Source organism: Schistocerca nitens, chromosome 6 (assembly GCF_023898315.1).
Source record: "Schistocerca nitens isolate TAMUIC-IGC-003100 chromosome 6, iqSchNite1.1, whole genome shotgun sequence".
NCBI classification, from domain to species: Eukaryota; Metazoa; Arthropoda; class Insecta; order Orthoptera; family Acrididae; genus Schistocerca; species Schistocerca nitens.
Window position 1 is genome coordinate 378,548,217 of NC_064619.1, and position 24,103 is coordinate 378,572,319.

At 38.2% G+C, this 24,103-nt stretch overlaps 1 protein-coding gene across 8 annotated transcripts in view; it reads right to left on the reverse strand.

Moving 5' to 3' along the window:
• Positions 1-24,103, reverse strand: part of LOC126262309 (FK506-binding protein 5) — a 202,809-nt gene that overhangs the window by 126,846 nt on the left and 51,860 nt on the right. For 3 of the 8 annotated variants that reach the window (XM_049958861.1, XM_049958857.1, XM_049958853.1), the window contains 3 exons: positions 23,583-23,775; positions 23,449-23,469; positions 17,953-18,092 (listed from right to left, as the gene is read on the reverse strand). In XM_049958861.1, the coding sequence (XP_049814818.1) occupies positions 17,953-18,092; positions 23,449-23,469; positions 23,583-23,775 (354 nt within the window). Of the gene's footprint in view, positions 1-17,348; positions 17,450-17,952; positions 18,093-23,448; positions 23,470-23,582; positions 23,776-24,103 lie in introns of all 8 variants that reach the window. The other 5 variants (XM_049958859.1, XM_049958855.1, XM_049958860.1 and 2 more) reach the window with 3 other exon arrangements.

The window sequence follows — 24,103 nt, forward strand, 5'->3', positions numbered from 1 at the left end:
CACAGTCTTTTTAAAACAAAGTTGCAGCCTGAGCTATGCTCAGATTTGATCTCCAAAGCATTAAACTCATTACAGCACTTATGTTTCAAGTATATATTGCAGGCTACATTTCGCAAGAAATGGGAAAGAGGAGGGAGTTAACAAATGGATCAGAATGGCGAAAGGCAAAAAAAAGTAGGAATATAAAATTGAAAACTGGCAACACAAAACCTAACATCTAAATTCAACTAAAACTCATAAAAATAATCGAACAATGAGGAAAGATGATATTCATAAATTTATGATGACAAAAGCTGGATTTGAACTCAGTCAGAACACAACCTAACTTTGAAATCTAGTTTCATTTGTGACTAAGAATGACAGAATATCAGTATGCCTGAAAGAAAACACTTAGGTTATCTGCTTTGGCCAACATACAATTTTAACCTACATTAAATGTTCACTGGAAGTAAAATAGTATATTCTAATCCAATCAAACATGTGGTTCCTGGAGAGGGGCAGCAGCCTTTTCAGTAGTTGCAGGGGGAGCAGTCCACATGATTGACTGATCTGGCCTTGTAACATCAACCAAAATGGTCTTACTGTGCTGGTACTGCGAACGGCTGAAAGTGAGGGGAAACTACAGCCGTAGTTTTTCCTAAGGGCATGTAGCTTTACTGTAGGGTTAAATAATGATGGCATCCTCTTGGGTAAAACATTCCCAAGGTAAAATACTTCTCCATTCAGATCTCCAGGCGGGGACAACTCAGGAGGACGTTGTCATCAGGAGAAACAAAACTGGCGTTCTGCGGATTTGAGTGTGAAATGTCAGATCCCTTAATTGGGCATGTAGGTTAGAAAATTTAAAAAGGGAAATGGATAGGTTAAAGTTAGATATAGTGGGAATTACTGAAGTTCAGTGGCAGGAGGAACAAGACTTCTGGTCAGGTGAATACAAGATTACAAATACAAAATCAAATAATGGTAATGCAGGACTGGGTTTAATAATGAATAAAAAAATATATATATTAAAAAAAATAGGAATGTGGATAAGCTACTATGAACAGATTATTGTATCCAAGACAGACACAAAAACCATACCTACCACAGTACAGCAAGTTTATAAGACAACTAGCTCGAAATATGATGAAGAGATTGAAGACATGATGTTATTCTATTATGGAGAGGAATTATAATCAAGTCATAATAATTAAATATGTATTTCCAGAAGGATGTCAAACTATGAATGTAAAAAAAAAGTTACAGGATGATTTGACTCTCACAGCAAATATGATGTGTCAACTTTGCATTTCTGCATGCTAAAGCATTTCTTCTGCTAATTCTGAGTAAGCGACAGAATAAATACCTTAAAATTGAAGTTTTGTGCCATATTTAAAGCATGATAGAAGTTATGCCCTGAAAACTTCAACTTTTAGGTGGTGGTTTATAATTTTGGTCCTTCACACTTGTTACTTTCACGTTCAATAAATGGTTTTGTTGGCATCCACTTTCACATGTTCTTTATCTATACATTCCTAAGAAGGTCAGTGATTATTGCTAGTGCACTAAAATTGAGAAGCTGAGGTAACAGTTGATTCCCCAATAGTAACTCTCAGGCACATTGTACCTTAACTCAGGAACCCCACAGTTGCACAGGAAGTAGGTTTAATAAAGTAATTTACCTTTGAAACCTACAAATTAATCTTCTGCCAACAAAATATATTCCTCCTCTTTAAAATAATACTTTTTTATGCATCTGCCATCTGCTTCACATCTCCTGTGCAGCAAGGTACATAAATTTAAGTATTAACTGTGTTTTTCTTAAGTGTCACTTCTTTTTCCATGTGTTTTTGCTTTTAGTAAGCTTTAATTTTCGAGTACTAGTAATAGTGTTCCAAAGATTTCATGTTTGTTTTGAATACAGTCCAGAGACAGTTAGTGCTTATTTTCATTGTTCCAACAAGAAGTGTCTAGTAACCACAATTAAGTCAGCTATCAGCTGCCTTTAGTGAATTAGCAGTCTAGTTAAAAGTTGATTGCTTAAATCTCTACAGTAAATTGTTGATTTCTTAGGATGGATAGGATGTGTAACTGCTGTGTACGGACGCAGGAGGAGCTGGCCACAGTTCGCGAACAGCTGAACAGCTGAACATGTTGATGGCCACGGTCAGCTGTCTACAGGCTGCTGCCTTGGAGTGTAGCGGCAGTGGGGAGTCTGGTGTGTCGCATGGTACACCCCAGGTGTTACATGCTTCACCCACAGTCTCTGCTGTCAAGACATCTTTGCGGGTATGGGGCACGGTTGGGCCACCCTCTCCCCAAGGGGAGTGGTGGGTTCAACGGCATTCGTGTCGCACGAGGCGGAAGGTCAATGTGGAGGCTGGTCGTGTGGCATCACAGACTCGCTCTGCCTGTGAGTGGACATGTGGCTGCTCCTTCAGCAAGGTCCAAGCAGGCACAAGGGGGAAGGGGCTTATTAGTGATTGGGAGCTCCAATGTTAGGTGAGTGATGGAGCCCCTTAGTGAAATAGCGGAAAGGTTGGGGAAGAAGGCTAGTGTTCACTCTGTGTGCTTGCTGGGAGGTCTCATCCGAGATGTGGAGGAGACCGTACCGGCGGTGATAGAGAGCACTGCGTGCACCCAACTGCAAATTGTTGCTTGCGTTGGCACCAAAGGCTCCTGCCGTCTGGTTTCAGAGGTTATCCTCAGTTCATACAGGCGGTTGGCAGAGTTGGTGAAGGCGGAAAGTCTCGCTCATCGGGTGGAATCTGAGCCAACTATTTGTAGTGTTGTTCCCAGAACCGATCGCGGTTTTCTGGTTTGGAGTCGAGTGAAAGGTTTAAACCAAAGGCTCAGGCGATTCTGCAGAGATCTGGGGTGCAAATTTCTCGACCTCCGCTATTGGATGGAGAAATGTAGTGTCCCACTGAATAGGTCAGGCATGCACTACATGCAGGAAGCGGCTACGAGGATGGAGGAGTAAATGTGGAGTGCACATGTGGGTTTTTAGGTTAGAGAATTCCTTTCCTAGGCCCAACAAGACACCTCCAGACATGCGACAAGGTAGCAGTAGGCAAAACGCAACAGGGAATGACAAAATTAATGTGGTAAAAGTAAACTGCAGGAGCATCTATAGAAGGGTCCCAAGGTCCCAGAACTGCTCTCACTAATAAACGGTCACAATGCCCGCATAGTACTAGGGACGGAAAGTTGGCTGAAACCAGATTTAAACAGTAATGAAATTCTAAACTCAGATTGGAATGTATACCGCAGAGACAGGCTAGACAGTGAAGGGGGAGGCGTGTTTATAGTGATAAAAAGTGCAGTATTATAGAAGGAAATTGACGGAGATCTGAAATGTGAAATAATTTGGGTGAAGGTCACGGTTAAAGCAGGCTCAAACATGGTAATTGGATGTCTCTATAGGACCCCTGGTTCAGCAGCTGTTGTGGCAGAACACTTGAAGGAAAATTTGGAAAATATTTCGAGTAGACTTCCCTACCATGTTATAGTTTTGGTTGGAGATTTTAATTTGCCAGATATAGACTGGGAGACTTAAACATTTATAAAGGGGGCAGGGCCAAAGAATCCAGTGAAATTTCCTTTAAATGCATTATCTGAAAACTACCTTGAGCAGTTAAACCGAGAACCGACTCGTGGTGATAACATGTTAGACCTTCCGGTGACAAACAGACCTGAACAATTTGAAACAGTTAACGCAGAACAGGGAATCAGCTATCATAAAGCGGTTACAGTATTACAAAATTGTTAAGGCTTTCGTGGCCACTTGTTGACAAACTGCCTATTGGCTTCTGTCTCGGGTTCTTCGGCCGACGTTCATCTAATGATTTTTCTGACGTTTCGCCAGCACGAGTGGCTGGCATTGTCAAAGCTTCACCCTCCATTGCCGGTGTCGGGTACGGCCTTTCTGCCATACATTCCCAGAATGACGGACAGAATCGGCCGTATATTGCGCAAACATGGCGTAAAGACGATTATCAAACCGACAAGAAAGATCAAAGAGTGTCTTCAATCGGCGAAGGAGAAAAGAGACCCACTTGCAATGTCGGGAATATACCGTATACCATGCACATGCGGAAAAGTTTATGTCGGAATGACTGGACGATCCATTAACACCAGGATCAAAGAGCATAAGCGACATTGCAGGTTGGGGCAGGTGGAGAAATCAGCCGTGGCAGAGCACGCACTGAATGAGACCGACGACGTAATAAAATTCGCCGACACGGAAGTTCTGGCTGTAGAGAAGCACTATCACACGCGCTTGTTTAGAGAAGCTGTGGAAATACAAAAACACACGAACAGTTTCAACAAGAAAGAGGAAAGCCTTAAGGTAAACAGATCCTGGCTTCCCGTACTGCAGCGAACGACTGTCGCAGGTAGCAAGAGGAGAACCGCACCGGAAACGACCGCGGAGAAGCCCTCGGACGTTGGCGCGCCAGGTACACATTGTCTGCAGCCACGAGCTCGGCTCCAGTTCACCACCGGCAATGGAGGGTGAAGCTTTGACAATGCCAGCCACTCGTGCTGGCGAAACGTCAGAAAAATCATTAGATGAACGTCGGCCGAAGAACCCGAGACAGAAGCCAATAGGCAGTTGGTTACGGTATTGGTGATTTCAGCCGTAATAGAAATATTAAAAGAGGTAGGAAGATTTTTCTGTTTAGCAAAAGTGACAAAAAGCAGATTTCAGAGTACTTTACGGCTCAACACAAAAGTTTTATCTCAAGTACAGATAGTTTGAGGATCAGTGGACAAAGTTCAAAACCACCGTACAATATGCATTAGATGAGTATGTGCCAAGCAAGATCGTAAGAGACGGAAAGGAGCCACAGTGGTAAAACAACCGAGTTAGAAAACTGCTATGGAAGCAAAGGGAACTTCACAGCAAACATAAACATAGCCAAAGCCTTGCAGACACACAGAAATTACACGAAGCGAAATGTAGTGTGAGGAGGGCTATGCGAGAGGCGTTCAACAAATTCGAAAGTAAAGTTCTATGTACTGACTTGGCAGAAAATCCTTAGAAATTTGGTCTTATGCCAAAGCAGTAGGTGGATTACAACAAAATGTCCAGACACTCTGTGACCAAAATGGTACTGAAACAGAAGATGACAGACTACTGGCTGAAATATTAAATGTCTTTTTCCAAAGCTGTTTCACAGAGGAAGACTGCAGTGTAGTTCCTTCACTAGATTGTCACATGGATGACAAAATGGTGGATATCAAAATAGATGACAGAGGGATAGAAAACAATTAAAATCGCTCAAAAGAGGAAAGGCCACTGGACCTGTTGGGATACCACTTCGATTTTATGATTTTACACAGAGTACGCGAAGGAACTTCCCCCCCCCTCTTGCAGTGGTGTACCGTAGGTCTCTAGAGGAGTGTAGCATTCCAAAAGATTGGAAAACGGCACAGGTCACCCCTGTTTTCAAGAAGGGATGTCGAACAGATGTGCAGAACTATAGAACTATAACATCGATCAGTTGTACAATTTTGGAACACGTATTATGTTCGAGTATAATGATTTTTCTGGAGACTAGAAATCTACTCTGCAGGAATCAGTGCGGGTTTCGAAAAAGACAATCATGTGAAACCCAGCTTGCGCTATTTGTCCACAAGATTCAGACAGCCATAGACATGGGTTCCCAGGTAGATGCCGTGTTTCTTGACTTCCGCAAGATGTTTGATACAGTTTCCCACAGTCGTTTAATGAACAAAGTAAGAGCACATGGACTATCCAACCAATTGTGTGATTGGATTGAAGAGTTCCTAGATAACAGAATGCAGCATGTCATTCTCAATGAAGAGAAGTCTTCCGAAGTAAGATTGATTTCAGGTGTTCCGCAGGGGAGTGTCATAGGACCGTTGCTATTCACAATATTTATAAATGACATTGCGGATAACATCTGAAGTTCATTGAGGCTTTTTGCAGATGATGCTGTAGTATGTCGAGAGGCTGTAACAATGGAAAATTGTACTGAAAAGCAGGAGGATCTGCAACAAATTGACACATGGTGCAGGGAATGGCAACTGAATCTCAATGTCGACAAGTGTAATGTGCTGTGAATATGTAGAAAGAAAGATCTTTAATCATTTAGCTACAATATAGCAGGTCAGCAATTGGAAGCAGTTAATTCCATAAATTATCTGGGAGTAGGCATTAGGAGTGATTTAAAATGGAATGACCACATAAAATTAATCGTCGGTAAAGCAGATGCCAGACTGAGATTCATTGGAAGAATCCTAAGGAAACGCAGTCCAAAAACAAAGGAAGTAGGTTACAGTACACTTGTTTGCCCACAGCTTGAATACTGCTAACCGGTGTGGGATCCTTACCAGACAGGGTCGATAGAAGAGATAGAGAAGATCCAATGGATAGCAGCGTGCTTCTTTACAGGATCATTTAGTAATTGCGAAAGCATTACGGAGATGATAGATAAACTCCAGTGAAAGACTGCAAGAGAGACGCTCAGTAGCTCAGTACTGGCTTTCGTTGAAGTTTTGAGGACATACCTTCATCGAGGAATCAAACAGTATATTGCTCCCTCCTACGAGTATCTCGCGAAGAGACCATGAGGATAAAATCGGGGAGATTAGAGCCCACACAGAGGCATACCGACAATCTTTCTTTCCACGAACAATACGAGTCTGGAATAGAAGGGAGAACCAATAGAGGTACTCAAGGTACCCTCCGCCACACACTGTCCGGTGGCTTGCGGAGTATGGATGTAGATGTAGATATAGATGTAGAAATTATCACATGCAAAAATTTTTCAAATCACAGATGATTGTCTATATCTTGTTGCCAATATGAACTTGGCATTTCACAAACAACACATTTGTGCCAGAACAAAGTTTTCGCTCTACAGCAAAGACTGCTGATACACCACTTCCTGGCAGATTAAAACAGTATGGTCTTTCACAATCAAGTCCTCTACCAACTGAACTATCCAAGTATGACTCATGGCCCATCCTCATAGCTTTCTTTCTGCTAGTAACTCATCTCCCAAGCTTCACAGGAATGTTTCTGCAAAACTTGGAGAAATAGCACTCCTGTAAGAAAGGCTATTGTGAGGACTTGGCTCAGCCACAGTCTGGGGGATGTTTCCAGAACAAATTTTTTGCTCTGCAGCACATATTGCATTGATATGAAACTTTATGACAAACTAAAACTGTGTGCTGAACTAAGATTCCAACCTGAGATCTTTGCGTTTCATGGACAAGTGCTCTATGTCCCAGGTTTGAAACTCTATGTCCCAGGTTTGAAACATGTTCTAGCACATAGTTTCAATCTGCCAGACTGTTTTACACATTTGTGGTTTGCAAACACATTCCTAAATAGAAAATATTATCACTATAACTTATGCTCAAATACTTGTGGTCAGTACTACTATCATGCTATTTTAATATACTAACTGTGAATTTGAACGAATGCTTACTCACACAAATTCATGCATAAGCTGCAGCAAGTTCAGTGGGAACATATTGTGCGATTATAACAATTGTGCATAACTGGTGATTTGCACACAGTTCACAGACAACCAAACAATAAATATCCAAATGAAACTAAATATTTTGTTACACATTTTCTATGTTGCAAGAAGAAGCGCTTCATTCACTAATGCAAACAAACTAATCTGGTAAAACTACTGACTGTAAATGCAAGTAACTTATTACTGACTAAAAGGAATTGATCATCATCATCTCCTACAGGACTGCAAATAATACTATCACAGAAAACGAAAATCTAAGTACACTAACAAACACATTGTTATATCACAAGGCTACTGAAAGTTTTTATGCTACAGGATCAAAACCATACTCTAGATGTCAGGTGTCTGAATATGATGGTATAGTACAAGTTGAAGGAATCAGTTAAGGTTTATGAATGCAGTTGTAATTGCAAAAGTTTAAACAGTAAGACCTCAGGTTACTGTGTGTGTGTGTGTGGGGGGGGGGGGGGGGGGGGTACGTGCATGCATGTCAATTCACAACTAAAACTATAACACTGTCTCAATATTTGCATCCTTGAACAGACTGAATGCAAAGAAAGTCATACATAATAGAAAAGCATGCGAGAGATGATTATCAGAAAAATTTCCCTTACATTATACTAATGTAATTGTATGATGTGTTGTATTATTCTGGTATTAAAGAAATATTATTCATTTAAAAGAGTAACCTTTTATAAAGATAAGAAGTAATATTATCCATGAAAAATTGTATTTTGTTAATATTCTGCAGCTGATTAGAGATCAAAAATTCTTTAATCATTAAATATTTTGTACTTGGGCTCTGCATCATAAAGTTGGGTGTTACAATGAGATGAAGAAATTACATAAGTATAAAACATATTGTTTCTTTGGAAATGTATACCAGTTTTCAAGAAAGTTATTCTCTTGTTGTAGCTAGTGAATAGATCATGTAACAATCACAGTACCTTTTAGAAAAATGAACAACAGGGTGAAACATAGATCTATATTTTACAGAAATTTGAGAAAAACTTTTTACATTGTTTTCAAATAGGAATAACTGTTACACAGTCTTAAAAACACTCAGATTTCTACAGCCATGACAAGTAAAGTAAGTATCTCGCAATGATGACAGTGGAGTGCCATAGCACTACTTTCATTCTCAGAGTAAATGAAAAAGGTGACTTTTATAATCTTATACAATATATATTATACTGCTCTCACAAAAAGGAATATGTAGGAATACAAAGAAAAAGACACCATGGGCACTGCACCTAAATTATCTCCATTATATAATGTTGTTCTTCTGGTCATACTTCTTAGCTGCAACAGGCATAAGATGTGCTTTGTTGAGGCTGCACATTTTAGCGATTTTCACCGTAATAAACTCAGGCTGCAGTGTTCTTCTTTGGAATACCAGTGAAAAAGTGTGCACAGAATCAGCCAAGTGAAAAATCATGCAATATGCACATTTATTTATATACAAAAGCAAACTTCAGAATTTTCCTTTGTATGAGACCACGTGTACAAGAACTGTGTGCCAATTCAGAGTTCCGGATTCACTTATTTTACTGATCATGTCGCTTCTGCATGATTTTATATTGATTGTATCAACATCCATTTGTATTGTGATACATTGTGAAATACTGAATATTTGCGAGTGTCGCAATAAACACGTACTGCTATTGTCAATAATAGGCTTAAACTTAATTGTGTTCTTTTAAATTTTTTGAGAACAGAGGCCTATCCTCATTCAAAACAATTGTTCTCTAATTTCATTGCACAATTATGTGAAAAACAGGTTATTTTTGAGAATTTTCAGATGCTTACAAAACTTTATTTTTGTAAGTTTTGGATGTATAATTTATTTCATAGCAGATCAGCACTTGTGGTTCACAGTTCTAGCAAGAATACATCACCCCTGTATTCATTGTATACCAACACAAATAAAGGTGTATTTTTGAGAATTTTCAGACGCTATCATTGTTCTTTGCATAATCAATGAGCAATTTGTAGTAAATCAGCATTTGATTTAGTTACTGTTGCAGATAGTCTAACTAACATACTGTGTTACATCTAGTTTCCCTTAAAGAGGAGTAGCCACACAAGTTATCTGCATCCATCGTAAATAACTCTATATTTAAGTTTGTGAACAACTATATCAACCTCAAAGGAAACTAGTATTTTTACCACAGGTTTTTGTATTGCCTTAATAGAAATCTTATTTTGTTATTTCCTTCTTTTTAGCTCAACTGATTAAAAGATAGTCAACGGGCTTAATTTAAAGTTATTTGTTCACTGCCTTGTAATACAATACACCAGCCAAAATGCAGTCCCACTAAGAATGCTGTTCTCAAACATGGGATTAATTGGTTGAAATTCGTAAGCAGCTGGAAACGATTGGCAGTTGCTGCAAGTCAGTGAGTTGGAAGAGCTCCTGAGAGTTGTGTACCTGTGATACCCATACCACAGATACCTCAAGTACTATCCTCTCCTCTGGATCCTGTCACCTCTGCAGAAAGTACAGGATCTATCATTACTCATCCACCTGACTGCGAGTGGCGTGTCAATGGTAGATCTAGGTGTCCTGTACAGGGTGTAACCAACAAGTTTGAGGTGCTCTCTCTCTCTGAAACTGAAACTTAGGCAGTGGGACTCACTTCCAACTGTTTTGAGGAAACCTGTTTCGTCCAGTGTCAAGAGAAGTTGTCCAGTGTCAAGAGAAGGCGAACACAAAAGGGTAGATGTAAAAATAATGTTCAACAGTAAAGGCATCAAAAAATATAGACCTACAACATATGATCACACAGATATGCTTACCATTTATCCAGTACAAATTGAGGCATGTTCAGAAAGTACATGTACACTAACCGTAACAGGTTGTGACCTTTTGTTTTTTGAGGGTTGGCAACACCGAATAGTATAAGGGGATCCCATGACCAGAGCAAACATCACAAGAACATGGTAGTACACAAACTCTAGTTACAGTGTCCAGCTGCACAAAAGATGTAGGTAAAAAAATCCCATCATGTGTGAGCCACATGCTGTGACCCACTTCCTAATCGTGGAAAGAATAGCACTTAATGAAATTTTTTTATGAATCAAAATGGTTTGTGGCAAAGATGTTATGAACAGAATGAGTGTGTTAACATGGTGTAGAGAGTGTAGTGGAGGCAGAACAAATGTTCATGATGAACAGAGGGTTGGAAGACCTACTATTTTGACTTGAGTTGGTGTAAAAAATGGATGAAATTTCTGCAATGTTTACACAACTCTCTGAAACTCTCTTATACGAGACACTCACAGAAATGTTGGGATACTGGAAACAGTGTGCAAGATGGGTCGCAAAACACCTGACAGAGGAGCACAAGAAAAATAAAGTCAATAGTGCATGCGAGTTTCTTGAACAAATTAAATTGGAAGGTGAGCATTTTCTGAGCTCTATTGTCACCAGAAATGAAATATGGGTGACTCATTACATACCTGAGGCAAAAAGACAGTTGTCACAGTGGCATCACACCAATTCCCCATCTGCCAAAAAATTCAAAACCATAGTTCTGGTCAAAAAAATCATGGCCTATGTGTTTTGGGGCTGGAAAGGCATAATTTTGGTTGAATTTTTGCATCAGGGGGAAAACATCAATGCACAACTATATTGTGAGACCCTGAAACATCTTAAAAGGAGTATTCAAAACAAAATGAGGGGTATGCTGACAAGAGGAGTGCACTTGTTGCAAGGCAATGCCCATCTTCACATAGCCTTTTAGCCACCAATGCGTCCTAGGACTCATTTAGTTGGGATGTTTTGAACCACCCACCATGTTCCCTTGACTTGGCATCTGCAGATTATCATCCTTTTCTTCTCCCTGAAGGCACACGAGAATAAATTTTCAATTGATGAGAGGTTCTGAAGTGGGGGAAGGATCTGACGGGAGAATTCTTTGAGGAGGTCATAAAGAAGCTTGTGCCACAGCTCATCACATGTACTGAATGGGATTGTAATTATGTGCAAAAATAGTCAACAAGTATACCCACAATATCATGTAATTTTTTCAAGTACAATTTTTCTAAAAAGAATGTAAAAATCTAGTACACCTACCTTCTGAACATGCCCCGTACTACAAATTTTAAATTTTTTAGGCAGCATCACTACTGGAATATGTAATGATTGGCAAAAAAACATATTTTCATTAGAAAACAATCAAAATCATCTCTTACAGTGCTACATAACATTTTCATCTTGATGACTTGATTCAGTTAAAACTATTAACAAGTAACAAGGCTTAATTACATGTAAGTATATAAGCAGACCAATTCTTATCTTCAGGAGGTGCAACTCCAACAAAGCCAATAGATGCACACATAAATAAATAAATAAATAAATAACAGCTCAGCTAACTTTCACAGCCAAAGAACATTTCCTCAGAGGAGAAAAGAGAACTAGCTGACAGGAGTGGGAGGTGCAGAGAATCTGAGTGATCTGTCCCTCCTGTCTCCCTTCTTTCTCAACTGTTTCTCTATTCTCCCCTGTAGAAGGAACAAATTGTTCTAAAATTTAGCACCTTTTTATGATCTGTGAGTTTATACCACATGTGTCTGGAATTCCACCTCATGAATTCAATTACTGGCCAGTCCCTCTGACTATTTGTGGATTTCACAAATTTCTTATGGAATTTTCCTTTTCATATGAAGGACATGTTTGGACAGTTTTCTAACATTAAGTTTGACTATGAAACTGTATGCATTAACTTGGTATCATCTTAAACATATATAATGACTTTCATAACTTTAACATTACCAATATTTCTTATTGAAACTCATACACCATAGAATAAGTTCATGAGTACATTCTAATCTGAGGTATCTGCTGCACAAGGTAATGATAAGTAAGCATTATCGATCATTACAAACTAGGAACAACACGTGTGATAGTATGACCACACTGTGGTATCATTAATGAAACTGGTTGCTACAGATTTCACATTCTCTCAAAATTAACCAATACATTACATAAAATCTTACTGCAGGATGTGGAGGCACCACAAAAATACGGAACTAGTGCCACTCAATAATAAGTTGTAACTACAATTGCTTTCCTATATTCTTATTAGTAAAATATATGATACAAATTTCATAGTATTCTGATCCCTTATTTTTGGTACTGCAATTTTTCCATTTAGTAGTGTACGTAAAACAGTAATCACTAGGGACCAGAATAAATAACTTCTCTTTTTTTGGCAAAATTCACACTTAAATTTTTGTTTGTTTGTAAATGATTAGACATACAAATTTAAGGATGAAGCCTTTTGATATTTATATGCAGTAAATAAAGCTTTTCCAAACTATACCTCATAAAACAGTTCATCTGCGTTCAACTGACTAGAAAATAGCATTTATTAGGTAATTTCATGTTTTTGTATCTGTATTCGCATTTATTGCAAATGTAAAATTTTCAGGTCCCTAGTAGTCACTTCAGAACATAAATATATGTAAATAAGTATTATATAAACAGCCTAAAAAAAAAAGAAAAAAAAACCCAGAGTGAAGCATCCAAATGCATGGTCGGATGTCACTATAGTTTCATGCATTTATACATCATTGGCAGGTATGTAAATGATTAGAGTTGCAATTATCTCTGGCAGGTAGTAAGGCCCCAAGAGGGCATTACTCTTGTCCATGATTCCATGATTTAAAGTTGTTACCAGGTTACCAGACTTGGCAGGGTATACAGAGAGGGGTGTGAACAGCATCAGATATTGAGTCATTACTGTGAACAACGCGGAAGCACTGAGTATTCATAAGAGAGGCAGTTATCAGCAACTACAAAGTTTAAAGTTTCAATGAGGCCTCATTGTGGGTCTCAATTTAACTACCTGGTCGAATCGTGCAGTATCCATATTCGTGGGTTATTTGGATGTGATAATTTGGATGTGACATTGCCCCAATGTTGGAGAGCACAGGAACGTTTGGGCAGGCATACTCATTGTCAAGATTCTGGTTGACCACATCTGACCACCACAAAGGAGGATCACTGTATTGTGCACCAAGTAGATCATAACACTTCACATCTGCACCTGCAATCCTAGAACAAGTAGTGGACTTTCTGCAACATGTTGTGTCATCCTGCACAATTGGTCAGAACTAACTGCAGCTGGAACGGTGAATTACCATCCCATGCATACGCTGCTGTTAACACTACAAACACAAACGGCTGCATTTAGAGTGGTGCCATGACCAAGAAGAGTGGACTACTGACAAATAGTATTGAACTGTGTAATATGTTCAGCAATGAATTGAGGTTCCACACTACCCTGGATGATCATCACAGGTGTGTATGGTGGCAGCCTGGGCAAAAGTCACATTCTTCCAATGTTTTGAAGAGTCAAACCAGTGTTGCTCTCACATATGACAGTATGTGATGCTCTCACATATGACAGTATCATGGTGCCTTTTTCATAAGGACAATGCTCATCCAAACATGGCACATGCCTCTTTGAACTGTGTGCCTGATGTTGGGGTACTCCAGTACAAAGTAAGGTACCCAGATCTGTCCCTGACAGAAGTTGCGTGGTACCAATTTAGAAGTCAACTCTGTCCCATTGCCAGTATCCAGGATATCAAAATCCAGTTACAATGGTTGAGGTTCACTTTGGCTCTGGAGAGTATACAATAACTTTATGGCACACATCCCAACTGAATCGGTGCATGCATCCAGGCAGGAGGGATTGCAATGTTATACAGGTAAGTGGGCTCATATTGCCAAGTTCTTTGTAAATTTGGCTCGAATTTGTAATCACTGAAGTAACATCATACAACCTTAAAAAGTTTCATTTTGTTTACAGTGCCCCTACTGGGTGCTTCATTTCTTTTGTTAGGCTGCATATACTAGTTCAAAATTTAGCAATTACTGCTTACATTATACACATATTTTATGACCTCTAGTGCTTATACGACAAACCAAACTGGGAATTATTTTATTTAACACAAACTGTTTTTATTTTCAGATAATCTGAACAGTGGGATAAAAATGGTTACTAATGAAATATCAGAAGGAAAGAAAAACAAATAGGATGCACATAGGCAAACAACATTTACTACAATGAAATTTTCACTCTGCAGTGGAGTGTGGGCTGATATGAAACCTCCTGGCAGATTAAAACTTGTGTCGGACCAAGACTCGAACTCAGGACCTTTGCCTTTTGCGGACAAGTGCTCTACCATCTGAGCTGCCCAAATACGACTCACGAGCCATCCTCATAGCCTTAATTCCGCCAGGACCTCATCTCCTAGTTTCCAAACTTCACAGAAGCTCTCCTGAAAACCTTGCAGAACTAGCACTCCTGGAAGAAAGGATACTGCGAAGAAATGAAATTCTGGAAACTTCCCCCAGGCTGTGGCAAAGCCATCTCTCTGCAATATCGTTTCTTCCAAGAGTGCTAGTTCTGAAAGGTTCGCAGGAGAGCTTCTGTGAAGTTTGGAAGGTAGGAGACAAGGTACTGGCAGAATTAAGGCTGTGAGGATGGGTTGTGAGTCGTACTTGGGTAGCTCAGATGGCCCGCGAAAGGCATAGGTCCCGAGTTTGAGTCTCGGTCCAGCACACAGTTTTAATCTGCCAGGACGTTTCAACATTTACTATTTAGCGCACCATAACGAAACTTCACACAACAGATTTGTGCTTAATATACAGAAACACAGTCAACCTGTGATATCTACTTAAGATGAAATACAGAAGAAAGCAATTCTAAATTTTCGAACAATATGAGCACATCTATGGAACAGGTATCTTGGGTACTACCAATTGTGAGCAATTTATTGTAACACATAATACGAAATCAAAACTGTGATCATACTTTGGAAACTTCTGCATTATATTCACAAGAGAGGATTCTAAATGTAAATTACAGTTCTGTGTTTGCATTACATTCTGAAGAGATGATCCAAACTGTAAATTACAGATTTGATGAATGTAAAATAAGTGGAACTCTTCTCATGTCCTTGGAGAGCCTATGTAGTCAGAAAATGGTTCTACATTCACTTGCGATTAGAGATATGTCACTTTATGGGTCGTGTACAAAATATTTTAATATTACCTTTATTAAAGAAAACTACAGACGTTAAATATTACCACACACTGATATTGTGTTAAAAAAAAATGGTTGAAATGGCTCTGAGCACTATGGGACTCAACTGCTGAGGTCATTAGTCCCCTAGAACTTAGAACTACTTAAACCTAACTAACCTAAGGACATCACAAACATCCATGCCCGAGGCAGGATTCGAACCTGCGACCGTGGCGGTCTTGCGGTTCCAGACTGCAGCGCCTTTAACCGCACGGCCACTTCGGCCGGCTTGTGTTAAAACTCTACACATGAATTACTATGTTGAATTGTTCTATCAGCAGATGAAGCACATGGTTATCTTGCTTTAGGTAAGAAACTATCTTGTTACAATTGTCCCACAGTTTCAAATCAGACTACAATGTCAGGAAGCAGGTAGTGTGCATTGGATGTAGTATTTTTGGGTTGTCACGTGGGACATGCTAACACATTTTAGCATATGAACTGAAATAACTATTGCCATAGTAAATTCTGTACTTTCTGGCAGATAAAGTGAATAAAAGAAATTTCAAAGCAACATTATGTAATTGTTGTTAAAAATCATAGAACAATCCACAAGGAATTAAAGTTTGTGTTTTCGAATTGTTCTATTATGATGCTTGGAGGAAACTAGTGGAAAAAAATTGGTACAAACAGAAAGAGGGGTGAAGCATTAAGACAGTTTGCTTCATCATGAGAATGTTCATCCACTCCCACCCTATTCATCTGACCATGGCTCTAGCCATCTTTATTTTCCCCATGAAATGGAATTCCATTTAACTCTCACTGGGATTGCAACAGTAATCTAACATGTCAGTGGCCTTCCAGTAATGATTTCTTCAACTCCTAGTACAAGAGACCAGGGGGACTATGTTGTGGCGACTGGGGAAATTAAAGTATAACAGCAGTTTTCTCTTTTTTAATAAGAGATGCTAAGAAGATGATGGCAGCACAGTGTACACTCAGATACCACCATGAGAAGATTTAAAAAGCTGATGCACATAAAATTCCAAGGCTCCACTCAATGAGAATGAGAAGTAAGATGAATAAGAATTATCTGAGTCCCAGCTTTAGTTGTTATTGATTTGTCAATTGGTAAGTTGATGAGCAATCATGTTTAGTGTAATGTGTGTGAGATTGAGTGTTTATTCCAAAGTGGTTTTTGTCAAACTGAGCACAAATCAGAAACAGAAAATTGGACAGTTATTTTATGGTGGCACATTCCTGTCTCATAAAGTAAAGAGACTGAAGACAATGTGTGGCTCCAAATGTCTGATATTTCCCCTAATGACAACAGTTGTAAGATCACAGCATCCAATTGACTGCACTTCCAGTTACTAGTAACACATTAGAAAACTTTTGTGAACTAATGATGAAGTCACTTTTCAGAATAAATTATAAATAACTATTATAACAAGAAAAAACACAAGTTTATAAACATAACATTTATTTTTGCAAAAATTTTTATTTTGTTACGAAAAGTCCTACATCTAAGTAATGACTTGATGAAAGTCACTACATCTTCTCTCAGTTAAACTTCTGCATAATTATATCTGAAATCCGCACTTTAATTGTCATTTAATTAACTGGTATACATACATTAAACACATTAAAAGTGTTATCCAGAACTAAAATAATTTCAATAACAAGAGTACGAAAAAATGTAGTTCTTCATCTCATTATAGCTCACACCCACACCGCTGATTGTTACTTGGTTGTAAAGCTACTTAGCCATGCAGGACACTTGACAAATGCCAACAGTGTCATTACACAGTACCTTCTTTTCTGACAGAGAACTGTTTTGTGTTCCAGCTCGCTTTTCTAGAATCTCTCTTTGAAGATCCACTTCAGCTATTAATCCTGTGATTGCTGTCATAACTACGAAAGAAGTAGGTCAAAAGAGGGTAAATGAGAGATAAATTGCAGCAAAGAAACTTCCAATCATTACTGCCACAAGATTCAGGTCTCAAGAATTCTTGTCTGTGACAGTGGATACAATTAATAATTTCACAAATCTATATTTACAGGGTACGTATCTAAACCACATTACTGATGTTTTGACATTGCTGTTTCTATTTTGCACACCATTTTCAGAAATTTCTTGCTTGATGCACAACAATCTTGCTCTAACTTCATGAGTGATGGCTGTTAATACATTTATTTTCAGCTCGATATTCACATCTGTTCTAAGCTGTACAAAATGTGATCATATTCTATTCAGGTATGAAAGTTCATAGTGGTGCACCTACAAACACAAACAGCAATGTTTCCTGGAATTTCTAGCAGTGGACACATTTTCAATGACATGAACTGCAAATGCGATAAAAAATCAAAATGCCATGCAAGCCACCAAGCTGTGGATATGAGCATACTGCCCTAACCTTGGCATGTAATGAACCCAAACACATGCCTGATGAGGAATGCAAGGGAAGAGGAACTGAACCCATCTGAGCTACAATCCTCTCCATGGCTGCTTCTGTCTCCTCAAGCCGCTTGCGCAGGTGATCAATCTCTAGATCCCCTGAAAGACAGACCATAGTAACCTGCCACTGCACCTTTATTCCTAGATGATTTCCAAAACAGGACTATAGTGAAGAGCCAATAATTCTTTACTGTAGGAGTCATACGATGGTGTTTCTCCTTTAATATTACTTTCTTAGACAGGAAACTAAATTTGTGTCATACTTCTTTTGAAACACAATGGCAAAGCATTAACTTTTGCTTAGCATTAAAATTCGTTTAACATCAACTTTCAGTTGGATTCTTCAATGGGACATTGGCTTGCCAGCAAAACTCATGCATGCCCTCATAAGAAAAAAGAAAGATGGACATCTCACATAACTCAATTGTGGACAGCTTATGGTGAACTGAAAGAGATCTGAGAATTAATCTACAGGTCCCACAAATTTCCATTTTTAAAACCAAGCCCCCAGTGTTAACATTAAACAGATCAGTACAGCAATTCCATACAGGTCTCCTCCAGCTTGGGCAACATACAAGTTTATAAGGTTTATGTCAAATACTGGACATAATGCAACTGTTCACTGATTTTGCTGAAGAAAGAATGGGTTAAAAGCTGTTCACAAGTACAAAACAAATGATTCATATGAGAAATAATAATAGTCACAGGACATTCAGATAATGTTTATAACACACAGCAAATATGGTAAAAGAGAATATCAACAACTCAGACAGTAAGAAAAAAATAATAATCTAATATCATTAGCTGCGCAGTTTCCTGACCTGAAAAGTTGAGTAGTCTAGCTCACTAACAGTTGGAAATGTCCAACATATTTTCTATACTAAAACAGATTAATTCTGGACTGGTAAGTCAAATATGCAATCTGATTCAGTAATTATACAAACTTAACTAACACATTTATATGCAGCTGATAGACTGCTTTTTGTGTATCAAAGTAAATAAGAGTTGTTTTCACACAATAATTCAGAAAGTCACTAAGTTGGACAGAATTACTGAAACATTAACAACTAAAGCATGGCTGACAAGCAAGAAACAAATAGATAAACAGTTGTTCATCTGTTACTTCCAGAACTTTTATACAGTTAATTAGCCAGCAATAATTACTAGGGAACCAATGAAACATTAGGAAAAAAATCTGCACACATATCAGATGTACTAGCCTGCAGTAAAATACTATACAACAATTTCCAAAGCCCTGGAATACAACAGCAGATACATCATCAATTTCAAGTCTGTAATATAAACTGCCAACCGCATCGGGTTATTTTTCCTATTTTTTCCATTTTTCATAATTGGTTGTTCCATTTTAACTCCTTTCTCACTTATCATGTCACTCCAATCTCTCTCATTTCTTTTGTATTTCATATTCACCTGCACTTGAATGATATCTTTACAGTTTTCACTCTCAACTTTGATACATTGATTGAATATAACTAATTATTATATACTCCATAGCTAGCTTCAATTCCTACCTTGCACATTGGGGCTATTTATCTTTTCCTTTTGTCAGTTTCACATCAGTCTCTTCCCCCCAATAAAGGAATGACCCCCCTCCCCCCTCTAAAAAAACAAAAAGTTTCAAAAATCCACCCAGCAGATTGACAACAAGGGTTGGTGTGCCAGCCAGCCTCCTTGACTTCATATGATGTCATATGGCCAAACTAAAGGACTAGAGGACTAATAACGTGAGACGAATTTCAATATTTTGACATGCTGTTCACAGCAAGGTTTAATACTTTTGAAGTAGGGAGCTGAAGAGAACACAAGTCAGGATACCATGGGATAAAATTTCTCATCTGGAGGCAATGAAAAACAATCTAAATTTTTCTCAAGCAGATTTAGAGCATTGCTGCAAATATTTTACTGTATGTTTTTTAAAGCTAAAGTATGTCTGTTACACAAAGGTCTACCATATTAATACGTCTGGACAGAAATCAGTCAAGGTATAGTTACACACGCCTTGGCAGCATGGCTTGCTATTGGTTGAATTTAGTTTGAAATTGGACAATAATAATGGCTGAATGTGTACTTTGTGTGACTGTCTTTGCCAGCAACTACTATTATGCGAGTACTGTAAAGGCCAAAATCATAGCTTCCCCTCAATCCAGTGCATATCTTCTCTTATTACAACACAGCAACAGAATATTACATAGTGGGTAAAATGTTCAAACACTAACAGCAATACATCAAATACCACTTGCACTGTTCTTTCCATTTGCAAATATGTCACTGAATGAATACAAATGGACCAATGATTGAGAATTAATAGGATATAATTATTTCAAACCTCCCAATTAAATCCACTTTCACAGACACATAAGTGGCCTGTAGACAGATGGTGGCAATACATAAAAAACACACCTACCGTCCATTTGATTGGCTGCCATGACTTTCTTATTACCACTAATGGTAGTTTCATAAAAATGTTAACCATATGTTCACAGTGGTCTCACAGTTTATTTCTATCAATACAAGTCACACGCACGAGATTTTCTGCTGATTCCACTTTGTGATCCAGTTTAACAATCATAAGTAGAAGTTTGTGAATACATCATAATCCTCTTGGCCTCAATTTCTGTTAAACACTACCCCATAACCAACTCCAACCCACCCCAGGACCTCGACTTCACTCATACTGTCAAATCCTCTTCCTCAGTCTCTCCTTCCTATCTTCTGTCATCCCTTCCCATCCCATTCCTCCTCATTTTGTCATCATTATTGTGTGCTGCATGAACACACCAGTTATGGAGTGTCTTTCAGGGTGTCTAAATTCATATCCAATGCAACTGATGCCTCTAATTCTCACTTTCTCTTCCTCCGAACCATCATCCATGGTCCCCCCACCCTCCCTCCCATTCTCCACCTCCTTTGGTGTCTCATCCACTCCACCCAGCACGAATCCTCACGCCATTCTACCTGCAGAACTGCAGTCCCACCATTGTGTACTCAGCTGGCACAATGTATGTGTGTGTGTGTGTGTGTGTGTGTGTGTGTGTGTGTGTGTGTGTGTGTGTGTTTTTCTCTAGTTCGAAAAAGGATTCATCTGAAAGCTAGCAAAGTTTTCAGCGATTTTTATATGCTTGTCAATGATTCAACATCTCTAATATTCGGTGAGTTGTTACTCTTACCGGTAATTTTTTTTTTTTTTTTTACATTCTGCCAGAACTTTCCATACTACATGAATGTACATTTTTGTTACATTCAAAATATTGTGCAATATTGTTATTGTTGCTTCAAACTTTCACCTTGTCTTTAATAGTTGCCTTGGCCCACATAAGATTTTCTTTCCCTTTCCATTCTTTGAACTTTTAACACTGTAACCTCTTTTCCTTGTTTTCCCAAGTACTTTTGTTACATTATTTGTCCTTTTGCCTATGTCTGTATAACATGCATTTTTTAAGATGCTACATTTAATACCTAGTTTAATCTGTTATTCGTCCCTGTTCTTATATAAATTCCCAGAATCTACATTCCTGCCTGGTGAATCTGTTTCTTTCTAATTCTGATTCATGATTGCTCTACATCTAACAATTTTGTGATCAATATGATGAGACTTCCTTTCACCCACAACCATTTTGTATACAGTAATTTTTAGATTTTAGTTATGTAAATTACTACCCCCTCCCCCCCTCCCCCTTGAGTGTAAATTAGCATTCCCAATTAAGCAATGGTATAAATTCATCAGCATATTAGTAAATAAAGAGTGATTTAACCAACCAAAGATAAATTTAGATACAATCTGATGCTACGCATAAAAATCTGGAAAATTTTTATTATCCCCAAACATGTAGGATTGAGTCAGCACTCACAATTAAAAATATATTTGTCTTGATGGTGACTGCAAATTTCAGATCATTATAAATTGAAACACAAACTCTTGATACTACAAAGAAATAGAACTGCTTTAATTTTATACAGTTGCCATGTGGTTTAAGAATAATGAGAGTTCTGGTGCAATGTAAATAATATGACACTAAAGGATAAAATTCACCAAATAGCAGAAGCACTGAGGTGTTGGTATGCACACAAAAGAGAATGAAAACTTTTATAATTTCATTACATCTTTTGTGGATGACAAACTGTGACTTTGATTTAAATTGTTGATTTATCTGGTAATAAATATGCAACATGGTTGCATAATTTGTTACCAGATAAATCACCAAACTTTTCTAGCTTTTGGATGAATCCTATGCATCTGCAGCTACATTGTACCGGCTATAAACACAATCAGCCAGCACAATGTATCGGCCCAGGTGTGGGTATGTGTGAGCACGCAGGCATGTGTGTGTGGGGGGGGGGGAGTTCACCTAAGACTTCTGCTATTCAGTGAGTAGTCTCCTTAGCGCCTAAATCATTTGCAATTTGCACAAGAATGTGAATAAATACTGCACCTGTCTAACAGTGTCAATGAAAAGGTCTTACCCTTATAGATAAGGGTAACAGAACATTACTTGTTCAAGCCATTCTGTCTTTTACACAGTTGCCTGGCAAGTGGCCTTTACTCACAAACAATGATGTACCAGTTCTGTGATAGATGTTACTTTAGAAATATCTATTATGCATTCATTAATGACCCAATCATTGAAAGTAAACCAACTATGTCCACTTGAAAAATGTTGACATATTCTGAATGGAGATTTCAGTTCTGTGTTCACAGCCAATATATCACTGCAGTAAATCACAGAGTAATGGTTACTCTGTACAGTTTTTTTTTTTTTTTTTAATGGGTATTTGTCTATCACACAGAGCTCCAGATGTGGTATGCTGCTTACTTCCTGATGAAGACAACTGATTCCAGGAAATGTGCTTCTGAGTTTTTGACAGTCAAATAATACACAACATTACTAAACTAGATGGACTAATATACATCAACATTACCCCCTGAAACACTTCAGTTACCCAGTTGGTCTCCTGATCTGTCAGCAGAATGATTTTATATATGGTAAAACTCTTTTGAATAATACCCAGGGACACTGTGCAGTGCCATAGTAAAGGTAAAGAAATAAGATAAAATGCTTAGTTAACTGTATCAAATGGAACATTCAATTGGTAAAGCTATGAAACTACAAGAACATAGTGTTTGTCAACCATTCTACATTCTTGTGATGTTACAATAACAAGTTACTGTTGCTGTGTGTGTGTGTGTGTGTGTGTGAGAGAGAGAGAGAGAGAGAGAGAGAGAGAGAATGTAAAAAGAAAAAAGTGTACTACATATGTGATGCTGAGAAAATATAAAAGTTTTGCTTGATTGTGACATCTGCAAATATAACAGGACTGAAGGCAGTGAGTCTATCATGAAGTACTATCCCCTTATTATAACAATGAGTTGATAAATATACAAGTAAAATTTAAGATAAGACTTTAATTAAAGGAACTGAATGTAAATTGTACTCACTTGTATCCCTCTCTTTCCATCCTGATGCATGAGAGAAAAAAAAACTTTTCAATTTAATCTCACATACATGTATAGCACATACCACAACAAATGAGTCTGACAAAGAAATATTTGCATGGTAGATAAAAACTCACCAAGTCTAGTTCCATTTTCTTCAGGTGCTTTCCATGCAGGTGCTGGTTCATTATTTATTTGTGGCCTCAACTTTTCTTCACAGTTACCATTTTTAGTTGTGTAATCTTCTGCAAAAACAATCTTACGAAATTCTGGGTCTGGATGAAACTCTCCGTAACCTGAACTGTGTTCACTAGGCTTCTTAAACATGACCTACAAACAGAATTAAAACTATCCATCAACAAGGCATCAAACAACTACCACAAGAATATGACAATAGCAATTTTTAAGATTAACTGCTATTCGTGAAACAGATACATAAAAAGTTTTTATGATCCTTAAATCAAGTATTAGCAACTATTAAAATATATGAAAACTATTCCATCCATAGTGGTGGACTGACCTATGACTGTTTTTACAATCAGATTAAAATATGCTCTGTGCATAATATCGCCAAGCAACTTCCTCTTTGATTCCTGTCCCCCATCCATGTTCCAGTACTATTCTTCCTTCTCTTCCTTTTCCTACTATCAAATTCCAA